A 22,026-nucleotide genomic window follows, 5' to 3' on the forward strand; every position below is an offset into this window, starting at 1 on the left:
TTCATGGATAATAAAGACCATTATAAACTTATGAACAATAATAGATACAGAGGCAGAGCTACCTCAAACTGATTGTCAAACTGCAGCGGGAAGGCCAGAGAGGGTTGGGGGGCAGGAGGGAGGGGGGTAAGAGATCAACCAAAGGACTTGTATGCATGCATATAAGCATAACCAATGGACATAAGACACTGGGGGGTAGAGGAGGCCAGGGGATTGTCAAGGGCGGGGGAAAAAAAAAGGACACATATGTAATACCCTTTGTAATACTTTAAGTAATAAAACAATAAAAAAATGTAAAAAAAAAAAAAAAAAAGAATATTAACACAGCCCTGACCAGTTTGGCTCAGTGGCTAGAGCATCGGCCTGTGGACTGAAGAGTCCCAGGTTCGATTCCAGTCAAGGGCATGTACCTTGGTTGCGGGCACATCCCCAGTAGGGGGTGTTCAGGAGGCAGCTGATGGATGTTTCTCTCCCATGGATGTTTCTAACTCTCTATCCCTCTCCCTTCCTCTCTGTAAAAAATCAATAAAAATATATTTTAAAAAAAGAAAGAAAAAAAAGAAAAAACATCCTTGGGTGAAGATTAACAACAACAAAACATTATATTCATCAACTGTGACATAGAATATAAGGGTATAATTTTTAAATTAAAAATATACATATAGTGTAAGGGCAAATACAAGTTAAAAATAAGAGACTTAATTCTCTCTGCTTTAAATAAGAACAAAGATTTCCCTCCATTCCTGTTTTAAAAGCATTTACCTGAGAAACTTGTAATTATAAGCACTTTTCCATCTCTTTGACATGTATCCCTTGGAAGACTAGATAGGCCTTTTGTCAACTTTCCAAGCCAGGACTATCTCAAGAACCTGGGAGCCATCTTTTCCAAATGCAAACACCAAGGAGATAGCTCCTGTATCTCCCAGTTTCTGTGGAAGTGTAGGAGCCTAATTTCAGTGGGTATGCTATCTTTTGAATTTGTTATCTATGCACATTTATATAATGATAAAAAAATTAACCACATTCTCATATAAAACTTGAGGAAAATATTATAGGAACATTTCACTTGCTTGGTTCAGTTCTTTGACAATTCAATATAACTATACCTTAAATTTTTAAGAAGGAAATACTATGTTATCATTCTACAATAGAAATTTTTACTGTGGCTTCATATTTATAACCTACATTAGGGGAATTATTAGACTCTTTGACCAAAAAGATTCAAATAAGTAAACTGACTCAAGAGTCCAGAAATACATTTGAAGACAAAGTCTATTCTAGCAAAGTACATGTATTAATGGGAAACTACTTAGCTGCCCTAGCTCCCCTCAGTGTTTGGTAACACTTTTGAAGTAGGTAATGAAGACTGATATGGCATAACAATTCTCTGTAGAGTCACTAGCCTCCCAAAGTAAGTGAGAAAGAGAGTTAAAATGACAAATATTACATATAAATAATTTATTTTTAACATTCTGTTTTCAGCAACTCAAGCAATCCATGGCTTTATACTATTATTTTATTTTAATATCTTAGTTTAAAATTTTTGTGCTTAGCCACCAAAGAACAATGTTTAACTCTAAACATATTAAAAAATCCAGGCCAACAATACTGGCAAAATCTAAGAAATCATTAATAGCAATTCAAAAAGTTTTATCTATTTAAAGGTGTTATTGTCCTATCTAGCATGGTCATCTGGGCAGCTTCACCAGAAAGCCATAGCTTTATGCTCCCCAGGGAATCACTGGCTCATTCCCTGTGAATCGCATGGCACAAGGGGTGATGGACGCATGTGCAGAGAAGTTTAAGTGACGTAGGGAAGGTCACCTCAGACTAGCCAGGGAGAAGATCATTGGCTGAGAGGATGGAGCTACTGCAAGTGCACAAAATCCTGGAAGGGTAAAATCCCCAAAGAGTTTCCTTTTCTTCTTCTTGTGCTCCCTCTTGCTCTGTGAACCGCACTCGCCCTGTGTTCATGCGCTCGCCTACGGTAGTCATATGGCCATAAGCAGCAACATGGCACGCAGGATGCTGGACTGGATTTAATATGGAGCAGAAATTCTGTGCAGTGGCTTTCATTCTGGCCCTGCTGAAGACAAGATTGGACTTCTTCCATGGCAAGACAGACAGAGATGAGACTTTTGAAGGGAACCCCTTAATTTTACATCATCAATAAAGCTTTCCATGAATCCCCATCCTCAGGAGGGACCTCAGAAAATTGTTTTCCCTGTGGCATCCCAAGAACTGCACTTCTACCTATAACAAAGTCAATGCCAATATATATACACATATATGTATATGTATATATATATATACACATATGTATATATATATATATATATATATATAGTTTTAATACAGTACTAATCAGATAAGAAAAATCACATTAAATTTTAGGGAGGAAAGTCTCATCATTTTTTTTTTTCCAGCAAAATTAATGACAATGAAAAACTAAAATTATCTAACAGTAGAAAACAATAAAACTAGATTAGGTAACATTTGTGTAAATTAAACATGAAACTAACTTGTTTTAATTAATTAGCAATATTTACCTTGCAGCATTTTGTTCTATCTTTTCATCAATATCACTGAAGATCTGCTTAAACTCCAAGTCTCCAGGAAATGAATTTAACAAACAATGTAGGTCAAAGGAATTATGGGAATATTCATCTCCCCAATCCATTCTGAGGAACAAGAATAAAAAACATGTTAGTTACTTCAAAATAAAGGGAAAAACCTACCTCAAGATGTGATTCTAAATCAAAACCAGTAATTCCCACTTCTAGGTAAAATGAAATATAGCAATAGAAGAACTAGGGTATTAGTAAACTGGGTAGAGTGTTTTGTTAAAGTTCATGAGGTGTGACCTAATTTTCACACTTTTCTCTAGTTTGAAAACTGAACAAAACAGCACCCCTCAGAGAGAACTTATAAACAGCCTGCTGCTTCCCACTGTAACCCAGCACTGCAAAGAAAATCACAAAGCCTCACAGACCACTGTGAACAAAGGCTGATGCAGAAAGAATTTAATACCTTCCTTCCACTCTTACCCACAAGCTAGCCTGGAAATGACAACCTCAGAACTGTTATTGCCTGATAACTAGGCCCTACTCATATATGAAAAGGGCAAAACAATCTCCTCTCTGATAACTAAAACTTAAATTTGCTACTTTTTATAGATATGCATTTTTCCCCACTATCAAAGAGTTATTCATCCATTCATTCCATATATATTTATTGAATGTTTGGTAAGGAAGAAGCATTGCAGTTGAAGCTTGGGATATAGCTGCAACAAGTGAAAGTCCCTTCCTTTACGGAGTTTTATTCGGGTGCAGAAGGTACATTTTAGAAACACATCAACAGATTTTATAAAAGATCACATGGTGAGAAGTGCTATGTGAACATGCAGGGTCAGGGCAATGGGACAGATTAAGAAGGATGAGTTGGTACAGTGTATGAACTATTTTATTTAGGGATATGTTATTTTTGGGCATACAATAGTGCTTATCAAATATTTTGATGACTGATAGATAGTGTTACCGATGAGACCACGAGATCTTGGCTCTTGTTTTCTTGAAGGAAAGATTTCAATCAGGAGACAAAGTATAGCAAAATAAGAAAGAATTTATTGGCTGCAGCTAAAAATATATTTAGGACAGTGAAACAAGGAAGAACATAGAAAAAGCAACAGGAGGGCCTGGGCTGGGCTGCTTTGGCTCACTGAAAAGTCAGAGAAAAGGCGGCCTTGGTGACAGGTTCAGGGGGTTAGCTCGGGACAAGCTGCCGCTGCCCAATGCTCCCCTGGTTGCAAGTCTCATGGGGTCCCTAAAGAAGGAGAAAGGGAATGGGGTGAGTCTGCTCCCCTGGGGAGAGTGCACACTAGGCCCTTCACTCTGAGTGTATTTCTCTCTCTGGTAAGTGGAAATCTTAGGGGAAGTCTCAGGGGAGGGTGTGATCTTTCACGGTTGTGGTCTCCACTGACTGGTCAGCACAAGGGCAGAGGTTCAATAGTCAATGTAGCTGGTCCTGAGGTAGCCATGGCATCACTTTCCTGGTTTTGCTGCTTTTCTAGCCCTGGAGCTGAAATACAACTGAGGCCTAGATGTTATCTTTAGGGAGGAAAAGGTCAGGGCGGGAGGATCTAAACCACATGACCGGCAATAAGCTAGGGGAGGAAAGGTTTCTCTGGGGGCAAGGTTCTTATCTTCTCAGTTTTGCCCCTTGCTAGGCATCTAGTTTCTGTATCTGTCCCATCATCCTTGCTCTGCTCATGTCTGTCTAACTGATAACCAGAACGGTGAGCAGAGGTGTTTTTCTCGGGGTCGTGTCTCACGACACTGAAGAATGAGTTACGGACCAGAAGATTTAAGCAAAAGTATGGAAAATTGATTACAAGCAGATTCAGACTCCTTGCAAGGGGAGGGGGACCCAAGAATGGGCCGCCCGTTCAAGCCTTGTAGTCCAGGGGTATATATTTGCTACAAGCTGCTCTAGGTCTACCTGATTGATTCCCTCAATTGTTTTTTGTTTGCTTTGTTTTTTTTGCAATAAGTATTTATCATTTCATATATAACTAGAGGCCCAGTGCACAAAATTTGTGCATTAGTAGGGTCCCTAGGCCTGGCCAGCAATCAGGGCCAATGACGGCCTTCCAGCTGCCGGCCAGGGCCTTTCTTCTTTCTATGCCAAACCCTGGTGGTCAGTACACATCATAGCGAGCTATCAAACTCCCAGTTTCCGGGTCGAACTCCCGAGGGGACACTTTGCATACTAGCCTTTGGTAAAATATTTTAAAAAGAAATTACCCCTGCTCTCAGTGGGACTTATAATTTTTTATTTTACATTCCCTATCTCTCTTCATTTTAGACATCTTCCATCCTTAACTTCTCTCTTAGCAATTTGTGTTTATCATTTTATTCAAAATCTATTTCAAAACTTACATAATTCCTAAATATCTTTTGATTAAATATGACCACTTCACCAATCTTTTTGTATTATTTTATTTGTGCTTCCAAATACTGTTAAAAGAAAATGTTTCTTGTATTATTTTGATAATGTGTGTTTTATGTCCTTCTTTGAAATCAGTTCTAGAGAAAACTGATAATAAACTGAAACATGTTGAGCATTCAAATAAGGTTGGGAATCATGATTTTGAAGGATTCCCAATCTACATGGTTGTCTGACTTTTCTCTATCTAACCTCAGTAAAGAAGTTAATCAACAAACACAAAGAATGCATTAAAGCTGTGACAAGATGGAGTAGCAGAATGATGATGGTTCAGAGTTTTCATGTGACTGGCATACATCTTGTGATGCTTCCATATCATTATTTATATGGTTCCATGGTGATGAAGGATAAGAGAAGCAAGAGTCACCTTTTCGGTAAAAGGCAGCAAGACTAAGATGCTGTGTGATAGGATTTAAAAAACAAACAGCCTGGCTGGAGTGGCTCAGTGGCTGAGCGTTGACCTACGAACCAGGAGGCTGATTCAGGGTCAAGGGCACATGCCCGGGTTGTGGGCCTGATCCCCAATGGGGGGGCGTGCAGGAGGCAGCAATCAACTATTCTCTCTCATCATTGATATTTCTCTCTCTCTCTCTCTCTCTCTCTCTCTCTCTCTCTCTCTGTCTGTCTCTCTCTCTCTCTTTCTCTCCCTTTCCCTTCCCCTCTGAAATCAATAAAAATATATTAAAAAAATAAAATAAGCAAACAAAACCTGATGGACAAAATATAATTAATGGGATGAAAACATTAACAAACAGTGATGCACAGATGAACATAAGAAATAAATAGAGTAGACTGTGGTAAGTAATGCTGAAGTTTGGATTTAAAAATGTCTCTTAAATTGGCAGTGATCCCTGCAGGACTGCGGTGAGAAAGAAGCATGCACCAAATGGGCATGGACATAGGCGCCAATCCTCCCATTTCCTTATCTGTGCCACAGTGTGTCTGCCATTGCTGGGCATCATGATGGAATGGAAAGGATGGACAGTCTCTCTTCACAAGGAGCAGAGATAGTAAAAAGAATAAGGCCATAAAAAAAAAGGAGCCCATAGAAAGATCACTGCTATTCTCTAAAAGGTAACTATGACTTCAACAACAGAAAAGTAAATTATTGAGGGATGAATGTAATTTGGCAAATACTCCAGGGGTATTTTAGAAATTTTAGAAAGGTAGAACTAACTATAAAATTTAGGGAGGAAAACGAAGAGGCGGTGAAATTGTAGGTCAGGATATAGCTTTACAGTCTCTTTATGTTCCTGTATTTCCAACTATTAAATTGTCATCAGGAAGATTATAATAATTTGACATAATGAATGAAGTCTCTTATCTTACTCCATGATAAATCAAAAATGGGAGCTGCACCTCCTTAAAGTACAATAACTTTGTGTTTGAAATTGCTATTCTGCAATATTGTTTTTAAATGTTCATTCTCCTATGTTTCCAAAATTTTTTATAAGGTTAAAAACACAGTGCTTAATATTTCAAACACGTATGAAAATCCAATCTAATATTAATTATTGCCTGTAAAAATGAGTTATGTTTGAAGAATTATATCTAAGCCAAACATCTGTAGATCATGTTTCAGCCGTAGGCAAAATGTAACAGTTGAGTTATAAATTCCTAAGAACAGTGACTATAAGAAAATACGAGCATATTATAAGCACTGCCAGAAAACATTACAATAAAGCAATAAAAAAATATATAGTTTATGTGATCAAAAGAAACCCCAGAAAAATAATTTTGGAATCTCACCAATCTTTTAACATATTTCAAAATGATACTTTTCTACTATAGGGTCTCTCTCTCTCTCTCTCTCTCTCTCTCTCTCTCTCTCTCTCTCTCTCTCTCTCTCATTTAAAACATATAATGGTTAGAGTCCTTATTTTATCTTTTTTTCTGTTTCTTCAACAATAAAAATCTGGAGTGCCATTCTTCTTATAACCAACTAATAAATGTTAAAAAGTACTAAAAAGAAGACTGAACCTTTTGGAAGAAATCCACACTACAACTGAGTTAGTAAAGGGGAAAAATAGGACTGTGTGATTTTTCCTCTGTGGAAAAGCCCAGTGAGGTGGGTCATATACCTTCTGTGAACTCAATGTAGACTGAATGTGTCCACCAGCTCTGGCTCACCGGAAGTCTGACTACTCAACAATGCTCTCTAACCTAAAATAAATACTGTGAAAGAGCATGACAAGGAAGTGGGGTGTTGGTATGAATTAAAAATAATTACACATTCTACCTGAAACTAAAGAAGTTTCAAAATGTTGCACTATGATAAAACACATCTAACTATAAACATTATTGAACCAAGAAGCAATAGATCTGAGTCCTGATCCTGGTTCTGTTAATGTCTATGTGCATTTGGGTAAGTTACTCAAGAAGGATGGGGCTCACGTTCCTCAATTAATGGATTTATTAGGCCCTGAGGTTTCTTCTAGCAATAAATCTGCTGTATTCTATAAGAAATTATAAGAGACATACATATTTCTGAACCCTTCCACCCAAATTCACTCTTAAAATGGACTATTTTGTTTGTCAATCCCATCATTTTTCCTGCATCTTGGGCTCTCAGAGCCACTTTAGCTCTCCAGGACTGCTACATGGAAAGCTAAAGTAGAACCCATAGCAAGAAATAATATGCAAAAACAAGAAATGTGAGGCATCAAGATATTATTCTATGGTAATAAATAGATACCCTGTACTGCTTTTCTGCCTGCAAAACTCAATCTCCCTAAAATATTCTAAGAAGCAACTAGCCCATGTCTCTGGGCTACTCTGACTTGCCACATTCTTCCCTCAACAAAAATTTTTGAGGCCAATGGACGTTGGGCATTGTGTCTCCAGAAGGAAAAGGAAGACATTAGAGAATCATATTTTCAGAGGCATTGTATCCTCATCTCTTATTCTTTATATTATGTGTTGTTCTTTCTATTGCTGGATCGGTTTGAGTTGCTGGTTTGATATCAAAACGAAGTGAAAATAAACTTTGTCCAGATCATTATTCTTAAACCTGAACCAATCTTTTCAGGCCTGGTTCATTTTTACTTTCCCATTTATATTTAGTCAGAAAGTACTCTTCCTGTATCATTCACAAAGTCCTGCCAACTTTATATAACTCAAAATTCAACTTTTACTAAATCTTAAAAATTTTATTTGGTTCAGTGAACTCATTCATTGAGATATAATTTATAGGTATGAGGGCCAAGTAATATTAATGTTAATAATAGCCAACTCTTACGTAGTATTTTATATGGGCTATGCATTGTTTGAAGTACTTTATATATATGAACTCATTTAATTCCTATTATAATCCTATGCAATAGATACTGTTATAATCTCCATATGAAAAAAGGTAGAAACTCAGGCACAGAGGTTCATGACTTGCCCCAAATCACTTAGATAGGAAGTAGCAAAGCTGGGATTTAGACTGCTTCAAAGGCTGTCCTTAATCACAAAACTATATATAAAATGCCTCTGTATTGGTTGTTTACTGCCTTATATATTTGACAGTGTCCCCTAGGACCATTATAAATTTTCTTTATTATGAAACCTATATAATCCCTCCCCCAGATTTCTTTTTTTTTTTTTTTTTTTTAAGGCTAGATCTTCCCCTGTGATAATTCAGAGTCATCACTAAGTTATTTCATCAGTTACTGGAAGTTAAAATCCTAATATTTTAGTCTCCCCCAAAGAATGAGAAACAATTTAAGCAAATCTCAATTTGTTGATAGTCATTTAGAATACCTTAAGCATTAAAGTCTTAAATTAGAAAATAAAAAATTTCTTATTCTATTCAAATTTATTTTTCAACTCTGATCTATATATATTAGGTTTTCCTCCACAGACTACTATATTTTCCACAAATAATTGTGGAAGTTCTGACTATTAAAATTATATGGGTTAGAATATTAATATACAGTCAGTAAATACTTATATAAACATACTACAGCTATTAAAATCTCCTTCAATAAATTATATTTCATTGTAACTCCTCTATTAGTAATTTACATCGTGTATGTATGAAGTAGAAATTGACAGGATCAGTCAGAATACACTATTGCAACTTGACAAGCAAACTGAATTAATTGTCATATGCTTTACTCACCAAACCTGAAACTGCTTTCTTTAGTTTTCAAAGTACTGCTCTTTTTAGAAAATATTTTCATTTTAATAACTCTTTATAATCTTCAACATGCAATCCTAGCCATCTCTTGCTTTAATATAAAACAGTGAAACCATATGTGAAAACAAATTTTAATTTTTGCATTTTTTGTAACTTGGCATGTACATATTTCATGTAATTTAAAAGTCATAAAATTATCACACAATTTGAGGTTAGACCTAAATAATGTCACAAATCATGGAACTAATGATTAATGAATGAATTTTTAAGTGCAATAAAACCTTAGTAGTTTGGAGAACAGAATAACTGCAATAGCAAAAAGTTTAAGTTAAGGAACACTTTTAAAAAGGCAGTTGTACTATGTATCAAGTGGGAATAACAACATACATAGCTTATGAGATGCCAATTACATTTTAAGGAATTTCCTTTTAACAGAGTAGAATGATTTGAACTTAGCATGTACGTTGTATACAAATGGGTACTTCTAAAAAAATTAGGATTCTTAAAGTATGTCCCAAGGGTTTAAGAATTTCTCCTAAAAATTCTACTAGTATTATGTTACTAGTATTAATTAGCTGGTTATATTAACGTGATACTATTCTCTTAAATTTTCAAAATATTATTAATTAACTTAACATTAATTTGATAAATTACTATTTCCATTGAAATACCCTTTTATGATTTCCAGAGTTTTGACTCCATCAATTATCACATGCTGTATCAATATCCCTTTCAGCTAACTATAAGTAAGTTTGTGTTTCTTGCTCTTTAGAAACCAACAGAACCCTTTGTAGGACCCCCTTCCCTTCATAGCCCAGCATCTCAAAATTGCAGTCTATATTTCCTACTATATGCTTATCTGACATTCATTTCTCAACCCAGAGCAATCTGGTTTCTGCCTATTTCCTTACACTGAAACTGACAAATATTTTTAATTCCTATCACACATAATCTCTGCACTATTTGGTATTGATAACTACTCCTTCCTTACAGTTGTTTCCTTTCTTGCCAATCTTCCTAAGTATCATGGGTTCCCAGGTCTCTTGTCTCTCACACATTTATTCACTTTAGCTAGTTGGCAAGCTCACATAATATCTTCTTTTTTTAATCTGAGATATTATACACAGATATACAATGGTTGTCCATTTCTATGCTAGAGGACCCATTCAGCTTTCCTGATCATAAGTAATTGATCCAGGCTTAAACATTTGACCCAAGCTGAACCATCAAATGCGACTAAATGAATTCTGAGATTGGGAATGAAAGCAGGGAAAGAGAATTGCTGGTGGTAGCCATCAAGTTAACTCTAGCCTTCCAAGAGAAGGTGCATTAATTTTTTTTTTTTTTTTTTTTTTTTTTGGCTGAGGCCCCTGTAACTGCTAGTTTCTGTCCTCTAACTGGCTGATTGCTCATATAATTTTCTTTTGGTTCTGTGAGAAGCACAATAAACCCTCTCCCTGCTCCTCGGCCCAAGAGTAACATTTCTGTTTTGTTTTGTTTTTTGCTTAAATTAACCAGAGTAGATTTTATTAAACTAATAAACATCTTGATTGGCTCCTCTTTCATCTCTGCCATTAAACACTGCTATTCGCCACAGGGATCTCTGTAGACCAGCTTCTCATTTTAAATACTTTCCCTGAGCATGCCTCATTCAAAGCCACTGCCTTCTTTTTAATGTAATTTTACAATATTAGATTCATTTTTTTCTAAAGTTATTAAATTCATTTAATTTAAACATTTTTTGTTTTATTTTTATTTACTGGATATTTCTTCTCAGACCTCAAAAACAATCTCTTCCTATTAGTTCTCATTTTGTAGTCTTCCCAAATTTCCTTTCCCCTTGCCTGACTAGGGGAGGGAAAGAAAAATTTCTTCTTATCCATTTCATGCTGGAATTCTTGGTCCTCTTTTGTATTCCACATGCTTTTCATTTCAACCTCATTCACCTATTATCTCGATGCTGAAAAATCAGTCTATATCTCTAACCTTACCTCTTCCTCCAAAACCCACACACATATTTCAAGTGCTTATTAGGCAGTTCCACTTCACTGATTCAAAGGTCCCCTGAAATCAACATGTCCAAAACTTAATTCAAAATCTTTCCCTTAAACTCGCTTCTCTTCCTATATTATGGAGTCACCGGCACCCTAAACTCCCCTCCCTTGCCCTAGTATTAGTATCAGGGTCAGCAAACTATGGTACAGTCTGTTTTTTCTATGGCCTGCAAGCTAAGAATGGTTTTTACATTTCTAACCAGTTATAAAAATAAAAACACACAAAAGAGAGATGCTGGAGTGTCCATATATGGCACATAAATCCTAAGATCTCTGTCTTAAATAGTCATCAAATTCTTCGACCCTTTCTTTCTCTGTATCTTAAATGGTCACCATATGCTCTCAAATTTTTCTCTGTCTGCTACCAGTATTCTCAAACTGATATTATTTCCTGCTGAAGAAATCTCCTATCTCGCCTTCAGGGCTCACATCTTGTGGCATAATGAGAAATATATATTTGGTTTTCCCCCCCATCTCCTCCTACCCCCTTCCTTACTTTGTCCTATGCATCTCTTCCATTTGGCCATTCTGGAATGTATCCTTTCTAATAAAATTGTAATCAGAAGTATAGTGCTTTCGTGTTCTGTGAATCATCCTAATGAATTAGTGAACCTGAGAAGGGGTGTGGGAGCCCCCAAATTTGCAGTGATCCAGGAAGAAGTAGGGGCAGTCTTGTGGGATTGAGCCTTTAACTTTGGAGTTTGCACTAACTCCATGTAGTTAGTGTTAGAATTGAATTGAGCTGAATCACAGGACACCCAGTTGGTATCTACCCTGCATACTGGCATTAGACTTCTCTTTTTATAAATCAAATCAGATCTTTCACTATCCTGTTTAAATAACACTGAAGACTTTCCACAACGCATAAGACAACTCCAGGCTCTTTACCTTATTTTTTATATATATATAATTCTTCACATTTCATTACATTATTATACTATCACTAACCTTAATTGACATCTTGAAATAACTTCCTAGCTATACCTCCCTCTACTAAGGATGTTTTAGGAGAAAATCACATTTATGGAAGCCATTTACTTCATTAATGCACATAATACTATTTGTAGGCAACATATAACTATAATAACATAATTTGTACATTATCTTTAAACAAGAAAAGGTTTCTACAATTATGGCTTAAACCATAAATGCCTTTTAACAACTTAAACCATTTAAAAATATATATTTTTTATTGATTTCAGAGAGGAAGGGAGAGGGAGAGATAGAAACATGATGAGAGAGAATGATGAGAGGGAATCATTAATCAGCTGCCTCCTACACGCTCCACACTGGGGATCGAGCCCTCAACCCAGGCATATGTCCTGACTGGGAATCGAACTGGGACCTCCTGATTCACAGATCGATGCTCAACCACTGAGCCACGCCAGCCAGGTGACTTAAATCATTTTTTAAAAAAATGTGAATGGGGGGTGGGGGAAGCCAGGGGATAGTCAAGAGCGGGGGGAAAAAAAAAGACACATATGTAATACCCTTTGTAATACTTTAAGCAATAAAAAAAAAAAAATGTGAATGGTTAGAAAATATACTTGTAATGAAATATCAGAATTTAACATTTAAGCTATCAAATGAAATTTAAATGTGATGCCTTAAAACTCTTCCTAGTTTCCATCTACAAAAAAAAAGAATAATAATAATCTTTAAGGACTCTTACAGTTTTAAAATTCTATTATTTTAATTGAGTGATCTATTTCTTTAATATTTAATCTTGCCTTTGCAGTACACTTTTTAATTCTTTAGTTCAATAGGATAATTCGTTGTTGGTTAAAGCAAATTCATATAAAATGACCTGAAAAATCTATTTAAAAAGCAATCAGTGAAAGTAAATATTGGATTTCTTCATGTTAAATCTAAAAATCCATCACTATACTTGCTTTTTACTTTATTTGCTGCTTAACATATCTCAACAGTGAATCTATCATATCAACATAGTCATCATGATCCAAGCTGCAAATAATAGAGAATGTCAGTGTCAATTTTGCTTTCTCACACTTGCTTCCCTTCACTTCATCTGATTTTAATAATCCCTGTCAAACCACAAACAGTCCAAATTACCTTCATGACACAGAAGCTTTCAAGGAGCAGACAGAATCTCAACTTTCATTTAGCAAGTACAAAAGAAAGCTGTCCAGCTGGACAAATATTATTTCCACACTTGACAATCTCTACAGTTAAGCATGCATTTTAATTTTAACTAAACCTGCCAGGAGTTTGATATGAGCTTCTTGTTTTGTATAGTATGACTCGCAGGATTATCAGACCAATGACTGTAATTGTGATGAAAGAACTCAACATTTTTATACTAAAAGATAAATCATATACCCAAACTGAAGGATCAAAATGGATATATAAGAGATAATTTGGAGGCATAGGTTGCAGGGATAAAAAACTACTTAAATTAGGTGCTTTAATGACTAAACATGTCTAAAGACAAATAACACATCTTGATGTAATTTTGAAAAGTAACAGACCATAACTAAAATGAAATGAAAAAAGTTAAAATTGTACTCCACGATACCATTGAGAAACAGGTTCTAAGAATGAAGTCTAAAGAGACTTTTAAATTGTTTTAGACTGACTTGACTTCAAAGTCAAATTTCTAGAACACTTCTATGTATCAAATTCTAACACAACTGATGTTCTTCACAAGATATTAAAAAGTCCACTCTATACTAATTAATGTATCCTTGCATACACAATGTAAAACTTCCAAAGGTCAGAGTAAAAATGAATAGTAAGCTTGTAGAAGAGTACTAGAATAAAAGTTGTAGTGTAAAACTACATTATGGACAATTATGTCTTTGAAGTTTGGTTTATTAAACTTAAGTCTAGAAACTTCAAATGGTAAAATATTTCTGGAACATTTCCTGTCTAAGCTAGGCCTGGATTTCTCCTATAGTTATTAGAACCTCACAATTCCCAAATGTCGTATTCCCTCAGTTTGCTATACTTAATTCTAGTATTAGGGTCTTCCTTCTCCAAAGGCCAATCCATTGGCCATTCAAGCACGATTTCTCCCCCAACTCTATCTTGAATACCAGAGCCCAGTTTCCTGTACAGCTCCTTTCTTTCTCTTTCCCGCTGTCTTCTGACTATTCAATTTCATCTACATTCATGTCTACCACTATAACCTGTGTGTGGGAACTCCTGTTCTAATTATCCCACTCCATGCTACATCACTCCCTTGGATGTCCCATAGGCACCTTAAACTCACACACTCCCAAACAACATTACTATTTTCTCTCTGAAACTTCTTTCTTTTCGTGAGGTCCCTATGATAGTTAGCAGCACTACTATCAACCTATATATTCAAGTCAGAAATGTGAGAGTCATCTCCCACATTCCAACATTATATCACCAAACTCACAGCGAAATGATCAGTCTTAACTCTCTCTCTCACATCCATTCATCTCCTATTGCTCCTGTGCAGATTAAAACTCCATCCTCTGGATTAGTGCAGCAGTTTCTTAAAGAGTCTCCCTTACAGTATTTTGTATTACCTCCTTCTAACTCATTCTCTAGCCTACCACCAGAATGATTTGTGTAAAACAAAGAGAGGAATCAGTGTTTATAGCAGGATTTTAAGTCTAAGTGACCAGGAGAAAAGTCATCCTCTTCTGAATTAGAATTTAAATTTATTCAGTTAAAAAGATGAGCTCCACCAAAAGGGTTTCCCCATAAGTCTATATAATTCAAAACAAAATCTTGGAATTTCACAATTAAATCTTATACACCATTCAAGTTATCATCATTTAATTCATTTAGTCCCCACTATGATTTCATAGGGATATATTTTAACGTCTTCCTACTTGTGAGTTTTTCCCCCCAATAACTGCAATTCTCTAAAGGCTTCACATAAACTAAATTTTTGCCTTCCATGTAATAAATGCTTTGATTACAGATTTCTAGTAGGTTTTGAATAAATTGCAACCAAAATTGAGAGGACATTTTAATAAGAGTATTTAATATGGTGGTAGGACACAACGCGATTTTTAAAGTCTCAAACATTTCTAAAATCCAAAGAGAGGAAGCGTATACTGCCATGCTTAAATCATTTTTGTTTTCTTTCCATCGGTCTGATCACAAAAATCTATAGGCTGGTCATCTTGTGTATGTATAAGCACATTTGTACTTTTTGACAACTACAACTTCTATTTAGGTTGGTAGATATTGAAAGTTTTTGATGCTATTATGAATTACAATGTGCATCACAATATATTTCAAGTATAGTTCTCTCCATAGGTTCTACATTTATTTTTAAAATGCTCATGATGTTATGTTCTACCACAACATACTTTTAACATCACAAAAACCAAATAATTTTATCATGTTGCAGTTTTTAATACAAATTATAACAGTATTCACAATAATGTCAAGTGCTTCACCTTTTACAGGATAAATTTCTAAATGCTTTACTTCGATCCCATGAATTAGACACAAAACTTGAACTACTGGAATTGATTTTTTAAAATTAGAAATATCCAATGATACTCATGTAAAACTGGTATCATTTAACTATTGATAAATTTCTTTTAATGGAGCCAATACATAGTTATTGTTTCACATTTTTATACATGCACAAGAAAATGTGAAACCAAAATTAAGAGAGAACCATCACTTTATATAAGTGAAAAGTCATGTTTCACAGAATGGTACATAAATGTACCTTCTGCAGCTAGTTATGGAAATGTAGTATTTGCAGGGATGGTCTTAAAAGAAGACTGTGTAGGGACCCTTTCCCCCTCCCTACTTGGGAGTCCATTCTGTGGGACTCTTTCCCTCTCCCCACGTGGGAGTCTGTATTTTTTCTTCAATAAATCTCCACCTTTGCTATAAAAAACAAAACAAAAGAAGACTGTGTAGTAGATGTTGATCTTCTTCAGCAGACTAATGTCTTCTTGCTTTCACGTGATCAGTGATGTCATTACAGCCCCCTCATGTGTGAATTACACATGAAAATTCTTTTCAGCAAATCGTAACTGTTAAATTTGTACTGGTGTGTGTTTTATTTATTTTTTTAAATATATTTTATTGATTTTTTTTACAGAGAGGAAGGGAGAGGGATAGAGAGTTAGAAACATCGATGAGAGAGAAACATCAATCAGCTGCCTCCTGGACACCCCCTACTGGGGATGTGCCCACAACCAAGGTACATGCCCTTGACCGGAATCGAACCTAGGACCCTTGAGTCCGCAGGCCGACGCTCTATCCACTGAGCCAAACCAGTCAGGGCTGCTGTGTGTTTTTTAATTGCTGTCATCAGAAAGGGTTATTATAAAATAAAAATGTGTTACCCAATAATAAAATAAATAGGTAGTTGTGGATTTATACTACATGATACATGATGAAAACCATGTGGCAACGAAGTCCAGACTGTATTCCCTCAATGGCAAGATTAAATAAAGTCTGAGAAACTGTGCAATCCATGGGCTAGGGCAGCTGTCCAGAACAACTGGCTGGCACATCAAGTGGCCAGTGGAAGTGGCAGCATAGGATACTTCTGCCATCACCATCACACAAAAGCTGAATAAGTTAGCTGTATCACTCTGCTCACGCCAGAGTGCATTCACTTTATCACCAAGCACCCTTCATGCTGCCCTTGAAAAAGATGTGTTAGCATATAGTATTACCTCTGGAAAGGATCTGGAAGAGAGAATGGGTTATTGCCAACTTAACCATATGTTAAAGTGAGAATTCCGTTCGCTATGCTGGCATCTCACATATGAGATCGTGTCACAGTGTGGAAATACAAAGTGTAGGCCTACCTAAACCTAACCTAGTTTATTTACATGCAAGTATTTAAATAATACTTCATTCAAAAGTAAAAAGTCTGAGACAAATGCTAAACCAGATGTAATGCTAGGACAAAAGGCATAAAATGGGACTATTCTGGGCAAGGTGTATATATGACAGGGTGTCATTATGATGTGCTACTTTAAATGACAATATGACATACATAAAATGGAACTTACGTATCTATAAAAAATGATAATCTAGCTCTATGTGGCATGACGGAAAAAGATTTCCAGAAAACTGAAGGTAGCTAAAAAATACCAGGCAGTGCTCCATGCTAGCTTCAGGAAGCTAGCTGAGGAGTGGGTAACTCTATGGCTGTCCATAGGTTTTCTGCTGGTTATAGCCCTAGGATAGGCAAGGGTAGCGAGATGAAGCTATAGGGAAGTTTATGTAGCAAAGGCTAAATTATTACAAAGGAAATGCTGAAACTTTCATTTGGATGACAGAATGATAATTTATGAATAGATTTTTAAAACTTAGGAGGAAAATTGTGATAAGAAGGTATTATAAATTCAGTTATAGGCATGATATTTCTGAGTGGATTATATGAATAGAAATGTCCAGAATAGAAATGGAGGAGGCATAGGAGGGAAATGCGTGATGAAACATAATGTCACATGGAAGTTCAGAACACCAAGACTCAGACAGTGTCTTTCAATTTTTTGGACTATGATCCACAAAATGCATTGTCATCTAATGGGTATGTGTGCACACACATATCTTAAACAAAAGCTTCATGAAACATTACTTAACCTTAATACTTCCTTTGATATTTTCTAGTCTACTCTAGTCCTTTTCTTCCTCTCTCACCACTCTTCCTATTTTTTTTTTTAAATGTTGCCACAGCCTTTAAATTGATTTCAACATCTGCATTTTGGCTGAGATTTTAGATTACAAAGAGACCTTTGTGGTTTTTGTAGAATTATTACAGAGATATGACCGGCAAATCCAGAAGAGATGTTCTTTGAGAAAGGGTAAAGGAGAGAAAAGCAGAATATTAAGGACTGGCATGGGGAACACTAACGTGAGGAGGGAGAAAAGCCAAAGAAGGTAAAGTAAGAGGGTCAGAGGATGGGAAAAACAAGTAGCAAGGGGGGCAATGCTGCAAAAAGAAATGAGTAGTCAGCAAAAGCCTTTTCCAATTTGTATTTTCCTCTCCTGCAGTGTTTTTTTTTTTTTTTTAATTTTGTTTTATTGCTTAAAGTATTACAAAGGGTATTACATATGTCTCCTTTTTTTTTCTCCCGTTGACTTTCCCCTGGCCTCCCCCCCCCCCCCCCTCCGCAGTGTCTTGTGTCCATTGGTTAGGCTTATATGCATGCATACAAGTCCTTCCATTGATCTCTTACCGCCCCCCCTCAACCCTCCCTGGCCTTCCCGCTATAGTTTGACGACAGTCTGTTTGATGTCGCTGCAGTGTTTTTAAAGTGCAGTTCAAGAATAATTTAAGTAGAATTACTTCAGTCACTTGTTAAAAATTCAAATACCCGGGCCTCATTCCAGGCCCAGTGAATTGGAACTCTGGATGTGGGTCCTGGAGCTGGCAATTTAAAAGTTTTCCAGGGCATTGTTTTCACCAAGTATTTTGATCTCAGTGCCTTTTAACAAATCAGTTTTCAAAATGGTACTTTCCAGGAACATGCAATCTCACTTCATACTTTAGATGTATTCTTGAAAAGTTACTAAGTGAGTACTTGCATAGAAAACCATTATTCTCCTAAAGACTTCCATGATTAATTTCAGAATTATGTTCATCCCTAAGGAAACAAGTTTCTTGAAGCATTCAGCCTTTAAACAAACATTATTTATCCATCTAATTTTTTCTGTATTGCTTATGCAAGTAGTTGGCCAAATGAACTTACAACCATGATCTTTATTCACAAGGGGTGGGGGAGAGGACAGCTGCAATAATGTCAACATTAAACAATTTTAATTAAAAAATAATAAAATATCAATATACTGTTAACACATTTCATTCTGATTTGGAACTGATCTTAACAGGTTAAGTACCACAAACAAGTGACATTTAGCAGAAGTCACAGGTAGGAAGTGCCACAGGAGATAGTTTTCAGAAAATACAGAAACTAAAGTTTGTAATTTAGACTCTAATAGCAAAAATATGCCTTTATGTGGTGAGTTCTGCTAACAAATATATTTGTCAATTTATTACCAATTGATAACCAAGAAGAGTGAGATATGAATCTATTCTATTCCAAGCTGGGAAGCATAGCTAATAACAACTAAAGTAGCTAACATGTATTCACTCACCTCATATCAGGCCCTGTTCTAAATCCTTTACTGATTAACTCATTTCATCTTCACAACAATCCTGTGAAGTAAGTACCTACCCCTTTGGCCCTCACTTCCCAGATGGTGAAGGCAAGGTGCAGGGAGCTGTGTAACTTTCCTGAGGCCCCTCAGCTGGAAGTGGGAACCAGGATTCAAATCCAGGCAGTCTGTCTCTAGAGTCTGTACTCTAGGCAATGTGCTTCACTGTGATTGTAAGAAAGTCTCCGATGTTGAAGTTAGTTGCCACTGTAGAAAGACTTGCTGTTTATAATCTGGGTGTTTTTTTCTGTTCTTTATATAATTGATTTCAAGATAATGTGGGTCTACTTTAGATCCCTGCTCATGTTTAGTTATTAGAGCTCATTATATAAGGTACTTTATTAATGACTAGTGGCCCCATGCACAAAATTCATGCACAGAGTGGGGGGGGGGGGCGGGGGAGGGCATCCCTCAGCCTGGCCTGCATCCTCTCTAATCTGGGACCCCTCTCACAATCCAGGACTGCTGGCTCCTAACCGCTCACCTGCCTGCCTGCCTAATGCCCCCAATTGCCCTCCCCTGCTGGCCTGGTCGCCCTCAACTGCCCTCCCCTGCTGGCCTGGTCATGCCCCCAACTGCCCTCCCCTGTTGGCCTGGTCGTGCCCAACTGCCCTCCTCTGCTGGCCTGGTCTCCCCAATGGCCCTCCCCTGCCAGCCTGGCTAACCCCAACTGCCCTCCCCTGCAGGCCAGTTTGCCCCCACTACCTTCCCCTGCAGGCCTGATCTCGCCCCCAACTGCCTTCCTCTGCCGACTTGATTGCCCCTAACCCCCTGCCAGCCTGATCTCGCCCCTGTCTCTGCCTTGGCCCCCACCACCATGACTTTGTCCGGAAAGAAGTCGGACGTCTGGAAGATGGCTGGTTGACCCGGTCTAATTAGCATATTACCCTTTTATTAGTATAGATAGGAATGCCCAAGATAGCATAAAGGTGGGATTTCAGTAACACACTGTGCATAAAATACAAATCTGTTTTAAAAGATACTTAATTCTGTTCATGAGGACAGGATAGCATAATGGTTTAGAGCTGTGCTTCCCAAACTTTAAGGTTCCCAATAACCTAGGAATCTTGTTTAAAATGTAGCCGTAGCCAGTTTTGCTCAGTGGATAGAGCATGGGCCGGGTTTGATTCTGGTCAAGGACATGTACCTTGGTTATAGGCTCCTCGATGGCCCGGGGCGCATCCAATGAATGCGTTTCTCTCACATTGATATTTTTCTCTGTCTTTCCCCCTCTCTTCCACTCTCTCTAAAAATCAATGGAAAACTATCCTCGGGTGAGGATAAAAAAAAAAAAAAAAAGTAGATTTTTCCTAACCAATGTGGCTTGGTGGTTGAGCATCGACTTACAGTTCAATTCCTGGTCTGGGAACATGCCTGGGTAGCAGGCTTGGTCCCAGTGGGGGGTGTGCAGGAGGCAGCTGATCAATGATTCTCTGTCATCAGTAATGTTTCTATCTCTCACTTCCAATACTTTCCTCTCTGAAATCAATAAAAATATTTTTTAAAAATGTAGATCTTCAATAGGGTTGGGGTGGGCCTTGGATTTTAAATTCTAACAAGTTCCCAGGCACTGCTGGCCAGCAGATCGCACTTTGAGTAGTGAGGGTTTAGAGTGGGAGCTCTGTGGTCACACTACTTGTGTCTGAATCTCAGTTCCATTATTTACTAGTTTTGTAATATTTCCTTTCATGTTCCCCCACAACATTTATAAAAGTGATAGCATTAAAGAATTTTTATGGGGATTACATGAGATAATCCATGGATAGTACTTAGAACAGTTGCTGTCATATAGAAAATACTCAATGCATATTACCTCTTAATATTATAGAAAACTATTAAAAGCATATATTGTACCCCATTAGAAAGACATTTATAGAATTAACTTATGGAGCATAAACACTAAACAAAAGTTCATCATTCTCTGCCAAGCAGTCACTAGAACATCACCGTTCATTGAAGGACATTAAATATATGTCAGATTAACTACCCAGCTTATTAAATGCATAAATCTGAAAGTGCCCTAAATGAATTTGTAAGAGCCTATAATATTTAGTTTCCCTGTCAGAAAACTTTTTAATATTACAGTATACACTGAGTTACAATTCATTTATTTGATAGCTTCCTCTGAATTTAGAAAGTTTCCTCTGAATTTTTGTTTAAAAATTTTGTTTTTATCAAATAGGAATCAGAACTTGTATTAGTATGAACAATAATAACGATTTGGCCCTGACCATTTTGGCTCAGTGGATAGAGCGTCGGCCTGTGGACTGAAGGGTCCTAGGTTTGATTCCGGTCAAGGGCATGTGCCTTGGTTGCGGGGATATCCCCACTAGGAGGTGTGCAGGAGGCAGCTGATCGATGTTTCTCTCTCGTCAATGTTTCTAACTCTCTATCCCTCTCTCTTCCTCTCTGTAAGAAATCAATAAAAATAAATATATTTTTTAAAAAAATAATAACGATTTGTTCAAACAAGGGCACTAGTATAGTTTTAATGAGTTTGGAGAACTTAGCCAAAACCTTTATACACAAGTGTATACACTTTCAAACCACTATACAATGCAGCATGATTACCTCTTTATTTTGTTTGTTTGTTTTTGTTTTTTTTCTTCTAGTTAACTCTTATTGTTGAGGACTGGGGCTTAGAAAAAATATTACTTGTTAGAATTGTGATGATTTAATAATGATGTGATATGGGAGGATTCG

General features: G+C 36.7%; 1 protein-coding gene across 1 annotated transcript in view; it reads right to left on the bottom strand.

Annotated features, from left to right (window-relative positions):
• KIAA0825 (KIAA0825 ortholog) overlaps positions 1 to 22,026 on the bottom strand; it is a 64,917-nt gene that overhangs the window by 16,258 nt on the left and 26,633 nt on the right. The window contains exon 3 of the mRNA XM_036310098.1: positions 2,550 to 2,681. Within this exon, the coding sequence (XP_036165991.1) occupies positions 2,550 to 2,680 (131 nt within the window). The 5' untranslated portion in view covers position 2,681. The remainder of the gene's footprint in view (positions 1 to 2,549; positions 2,682 to 22,026) is intronic.

The sequence above is a fragment of the Myotis myotis genome, unplaced genomic scaffold (genome assembly GCF_014108235.1).
Source record: "Myotis myotis isolate mMyoMyo1 unplaced genomic scaffold, mMyoMyo1.p scaffold_m19_p_5, whole genome shotgun sequence".
Classification (NCBI taxonomy): domain Eukaryota; kingdom Metazoa; phylum Chordata; class Mammalia; order Chiroptera; family Vespertilionidae; genus Myotis; species Myotis myotis.